This window comes from Perognathus longimembris, chromosome 5, assembly GCF_023159225.1.
Source record: "Perognathus longimembris pacificus isolate PPM17 chromosome 5, ASM2315922v1, whole genome shotgun sequence".
Lineage (NCBI taxonomy): Eukaryota > Metazoa > Chordata > Mammalia > Rodentia > Heteromyidae > Perognathus > Perognathus longimembris.
Genome location: NC_063165.1, coordinates 66,320,260 through 66,326,259, shown reverse-complemented (window position 1 = coordinate 66,326,259; position 6,000 = coordinate 66,320,260). Strand labels below are relative to the sequence as shown.

General features: G+C 36.5%; 1 protein-coding gene across 1 annotated transcript in view; it reads right to left on the bottom strand.

The window, feature by feature from the left end:
• Nucleotides 1-2,450: 2,450 nt before the first annotated feature.
• Nucleotides 2,451-6,000, bottom strand: part of Ccdc39 (coiled-coil domain containing 39) — a 51,304-nt gene continuing 47,754 nt past the window's right edge. Inside the window, exons 17-20 of the mRNA XM_048347058.1 lie at nucleotides 5,055-5,195; nucleotides 4,744-4,923; nucleotides 4,419-4,501; nucleotides 2,451-3,165 (exon numbers count right to left, since the gene is read on the bottom strand). Coding sequence (XP_048203015.1) covers nucleotides 3,018-3,165; nucleotides 4,419-4,501; nucleotides 4,744-4,923; nucleotides 5,055-5,195 — 552 coding nt within the window. The 3' untranslated portion in view covers nucleotides 2,451-3,017. The remainder of the gene's footprint in view (nucleotides 3,166-4,418; nucleotides 4,502-4,743; nucleotides 4,924-5,054; nucleotides 5,196-6,000) is intronic.

Below are 6,000 nucleotides of genomic sequence, written 5' to 3'. Positions count from 1 at the left end.
TGTATTGTTTCCATCAAAAATTTTTACTCCCCTTTTTTGTCAAAAGCCCTGAACATTTTACTTTCCTTGAATATTTACTATATTTCATATCTATTGCTTCCACTTTTTGGATAACTTTATTTTAAAATGTTAATTACAATTAATTTGTCTCTAAAGCCTGCTTTAATTAAAGTAGTTGGTAAACAGCTACTGGCTTATGCCCAACTTAACAAATACTTGAGGAATGAGACTAATGAAGTTTATTTGGGAGTTAGCATTATGGATATAACATTTTTTTAACTATAAATATTGATAGACCCTTTTGTACTATGTCCTAGTTAAGAATAGAGTAGAAAATCCTTACAGGAAAATAACAGTGGCAGAGAATTACCTTTAAGTCTAGTTTTCTTCTGGGGAAAGAAATTAACAGTGTCAATATTGCAAATGTTCGATGGGAAATCTGTAGGCATATTCTTGAATATTCTGGGCTGGCTTGCATTACTTCTCTTCCTTGTCACTGCCTTTTCCTTACTACCACCCTTTCAGTTCTCAATAAATGACTATACTGACTTGTTTTACTCAGAATAAATACAGCAGCTAAAGACAGAAGGGACTTAGCTTTGAAAGATCTTCCTATGATTACTGAAAATGGTATATAGTATACTCCGAGACACCAATAGGAATCATAAGTATTGGACATAGGATGTTTTGAGAATCTTAGTTGAAGATTCTAGGTGTAAATGGCAGTGGACTTTAAAAAGTTGAATAGATGTCTTACCCACCTACAAAAGCTGAGAGAATGACAAGGAGGGGCCTCTTTGCTTGCTCTGTCTTGCAGCTCTTGCCAACGGTGATACAGCAAAACTTTAATGCTGTTATGTATTATTTTCATCCTTCATGTTGTAATGGTAGACTAATAGAAAATGTGAAGTTCATTTTGCAATGGGACAGGGGAAAGCCTTAAGAACAATACAGGTGTGTGGCTAAAGTGGGATTGCGCTTGCCTAGCAAGTGTGAAACCCTGAGTTCAAGTTCCAGTATTGCCAGGATAGGAACCATAAGTAAAGGCAATAGGAAAAGACTTGTCACTCAAGCATTAGTCTTGGTACCAAGTCTTAAGAGTCAGTTCTAACTATTAACTCTAGCACTATCTCTGTGGTTTTATAATTGAAGGGTTCTTTTGTCTGTTTGCCAGTCCTGGGGCTTGGACTCGGCCTGAGCGCTGTCCCTGGCTTCTTTTGCTCAAGGCTAGTAGTACTCTACCACTTGAGCCATAGCACCACTTCTGGCTTTTTCTATATATGTGGGGCTGAGGAATCGAACTCAGGGCTTCATATATACAAGGCAAGCACTCTACCACTAGGCCATATTCCCAGCCCGTAATTGAGGTTTTTAAAGAGTTAAAACTACCTCTTGCCATAGAGCTCCTGACCATTAGGACTCTCCAGGACAGCATTTAATTTACACATTACTGTTTTATTTAAAAGCTAGGGTATTGCCTTGTCTTGCAGGGCTGCCAGAATTTTCAAAATGCCATTTTTCTGATGACCTCTCCTGGGACATAGTTTAAGCAGGGTGCATGACACAATTGTAAGAGTATACTTAGGAGGCTTATTTGCAGCAAAAAGTACTTCGAACTGGCATTTCAAGAATACCCAGTGATACCTTCAGTTCTCAGTATCTTTGTATACACCCAGCTGTGTGTGTGTTTCGGTAAGTATGGATTTAATTCCATACTGTAACATGAATTTAACCCCTTCTTACCATTTAGCATTATTACACTAAAGTAAAAAATACTTCATATAGGGGTTAAAGTTAACCCGTTAGCGACTTAATATGTAGAAATAAATTAGTTTACAGCACAAGCCCCAGCTTTTTGTTTATATTACCCAGTTGCATCAATAAACATGATGTGTTTCAAATGAGAGGAAAAAAAAGTTACTGCCCAAGGTCATAGAACTAGGACACAAATTTTGGCTTCATAGAACACAGTTTAATATTCTCAAATTCCAAGTAATTGGGAAACGTTAGCGACTCAGATGAATCAATTTTAGGCCTATAAACTTTATACAGTTGTGTGATTTTTGGATCCAAAAATGATTCTTCCTTGTTACCCTTCTTAATCCCTGGCCTTCACTACTATGCTGTTTCTTGGCAAGTTCTGAAACAAATAATGAGAAGCCAATTTTCTGCCTCTACTGCTTTTCAGAAGTAGCTGAGTAGTAGTTCTAAGATAATCACAGTCCCGAAGATGGATTTTTCCAAGGTTTGAGGGAAATGATCTTTTACACACAAGAATTCTAAAACCTTTGAAACCAAAGTTTGATGATAATTCACACACTATCGCAAGAACTTGGAAATGCTGAATACCAAATGTTAATTGGAAAAACTTTCCAAACATAATAGCGTACCTCCAGTGTAAATTTATGTAAGTCTACTTGCAAATGAATAATCAAATTGCACATCTAGCGCTTTCACATGTTTATTAAATCAAGGAAAATTTAAAAATACATTCTCTATGCATAGTTGGCTATATTTAACTTTCAGTCATTGAAGTTGCACTTTGGGTTGATTCTCAGCATTACTTCTTACAACTATGATGCTGTCATTTGTTTACAAATTATATGAAAGGAAAAATTACCTTTGACAGATTTTTTTTCAAAAGACAAAGACAAACTTCTAGTTTGGGGATCTTATAGAGCAATAAATAGAAAATGTATGCAACAAAGCCAACTACTCACACTACAAATATCAATATTATAATGAGAAACCCCTTTCTCTCATTCAACAAAGCCTGGTTAAAAATCATTTACTATCTTCCAACTCCACATATAATAATGGAAAAGCAGGTTAACTTGTCCCTTTGAGTTTTTACTGGACAACTGGTCATTTCAAAGACTGAGATGATTTATATCATGGCATGAAGAATAGATTTACTGTTAAGTGTGATATTTCTCTTGCCATAAAACTTGAATGGAGTTGAAAACCGATGAGTGAGATTTTGCCTTGCTATAAAATTTGAATGAAGATGAACATACCTACGTGCTCTTTTTGTTTTTATCATTACTAGGACCACTAGCACTAGGCGGCCTGGAATGTCTGTCTGCTGGTGCTGAGTCAGGGAAGCTGAGCTCTACCACTTTAATCAAAGACTGAGAACCAGCAGGACTGAAGCTCCTAGCTGACCTAGAAAAAAAAAATGTTAATGCAAAGCTTATATTTAATATAAACCCCTTTTATTAGCAAAAGATACTGTAATCAATAAGTAAAGCTTAAAAGTACATGTTAACAAAGTAAAAGTTAATACCAAAATCTTTCTGTAGATAGATCATAACTGTTTCTATGAGAAAAATGTTTTCAACTACAAATAGTTTAAGAGTTGGAATTATTAAGCATTAATAGCACATTAATGCTGAGATCTCCCAGTGAACTAAAAATGTAGCTGCTGACTACAGAAGACTACAAATTCTAAACCTAGGATCATCAAGAAATTTGTCCACAACGCACTAGTGTCGAAAATGTCTCCACTAGTAGATTCAGGACACTATTAAACTGATTGTAGAAAACAAAAATATAGTTACACTTTTAGCAAAGCAAATCCTGATTATATAGAATTTCACAAATGCAGTCTTAATCAAAAATCAGATTCCACATCTCTATACAGTAAGTTGTTACAGTTTTAAAAGGTTTTCTCCAACTTGGTCTACTCCAAATCCTAGCTGTACCCTTCAGATCTCACCTGCTTTATCCTACTAAAAAAGTTATTAGTCAAAGCCTGTATGTCAGTTCAAAAGTAGTTACATCAGAAGAAGTTTCTAGCAGAGCACCAGTGGTTCACTCCTGTCATCCTAGCTACTTAGGACAGTGAGGTCTGAGCATCACATGCCAGCCCAGACAGGAAAGTCCATGATACTCTACATCAAAAAATCCAGAAGTGTATCTGTGGCTCAGCCTTGAGCACAACACAAAAGCCAAGGCACAGAGCCCAGGCTCTGAGTTCAAGTCAAGTACTGGTGTGCATGGGGACTCACCACACACACACACACAAACACACACACACACGTGTTTCTAACCTACATGGTGCTGTAGTAGTGAGGGAGCTGGGCAGAGGAAGCTGGCAGTGTGGAGGCTGGTCCAGCAACTGTAGGATGTGGAGTTAGTTGGGTTCACTTAACAGCTGCAAGTTACAGTATTTACACTCGCAGGGCTGGGGATATGGCCTAGTGGCAAGAGTGCTTGCCTCGTATACATGAAGCCCTGAGTTCGATTCCTCAGCCCCACATATATAGAAAAGGCCAGAAGTAGCGCTGTGGCTCAAGTGGTAGAGTACTAGCCTTGAGCAAAAAGAAGCCAGGGACAATGCTCAGGCCCTGAGTCCAAGCCCCAGGACTGGCAAAAAAACAACAAAAAACCCCACAATATTTACACTTGCTACTTACCTTCCTGATCCAAAGGAAGACTGTGAAGAGGACCTTGAATTGTGAAGACTGCGTGCACTAAATCTAGGGAATTCCAACCCATTCTGAAAGAATATTTAACAGCAGTCAGTTCTATATTTTCAATGAAAATTATTCTTAATTAGATTTTATGATGAATGAAACATTGTCATCAAGTGTTTAAGAAATACTGGGGATATAAACTGAAAGGCAGAGCACTTGCACAAGGCCTGGGTGAAGTTCAGTTTCCAGCACCAAAGAAAGGTATGTGTGCGTGCACGCACACACAAACACACGCACACACACACACAGATCCTGTTTGTGTTACCTGCTGAAAGTATGTTTGCAGGACAACTCGGAGATCAGCATTTTTTTCTGCTATCTCAATTAACATTTCATCAATGTCCTTGTGAAACTGTTTTGTTTCACGAAGTTTAATATCTTGTTCTTCTAGAGTTTGATTTTTGGTGTGTTTCAAGAGACGAATGTCTTTTATGAGTCTCTCACACTGTAGGTAAAAGTAGTCAGTTGTTAAATAGACCTCTGTTCCTATTTGTACAGATAAGGATATGAGTTTATGATTTGAGAGTTCAAAAATGTACATATTACAGGTCCGTTTTTAAAAAATGATATCATTACCTGTTTAGTGACTCTCTCTAATTTTGCTTTCTGTTCCTCTGTATCTTTATGTAGTTGTAATAAATAATCTTGCTTCCCTGATAATTTTCCCTTGGCAGTTTTTGTTAAATGTTCTATAACTTCTGAAGTATTTTCCATGCTCTGTAGCAAAGAAAGTATTAATATATTTACTGGTTAGAATAAAAATTGACAGCTTGCTATTTGTCAAGTATTCTAATTCTTAATTAGAATTCTTTTTTATTTGTATGTAGTTACATTTATTTTATTGGACAATAACAAGTGTAGTGGTCTTGTGGGATTTATTTTTTATATAATCCCACAGAAAACTTTTATTTTGATACGTGAGAAAAAATAAAGAATATGAAACAAGCACTGGTGGGTCTGTAATGCTAGCTTCTCGAGATGCTGAGATCTGAGGACTTACAGCCAGGGCAGAAGAATCTGAGACCTTTTATCTCCAATTAACCAGCCAAAAGCCAGAAGTGGAGCTCTGGCTCATGCCAAGTGAGAGAACAATGTCCTGAGTTCAAGTCCTAGTACCAGCACACACACACACAAATGAACTATTATGATCATATAATTTTCAGAGATTCAAAATTTGTATCTCTTTCTTCAGCTTTTTAAAAATCACCTATTTAGATCTTGTTTACAAAGCATGTTTACATCTCAGTGATTTGCTTTAATAACTAATTTCTACTTGAATATTTCTTATCTTTTAACCTTTTTGTCAGTACTGAGGCTCGTAAGGCCTCCCATTTGCCAGGCATGCATCTACTTGAGCCACACCTGCTATCATTTTTTTATGCCAAATCTTCAATTAAAATGACTAATTTACATAAAATTGAAAATCTTTCCTATGGTAAATAAAGATCCATTTGAAAAGGTAAAAGGCAATCAACTAGGGGAAAAAATCTGCAATATATACTATATTAAAAGGAGTGGTAGC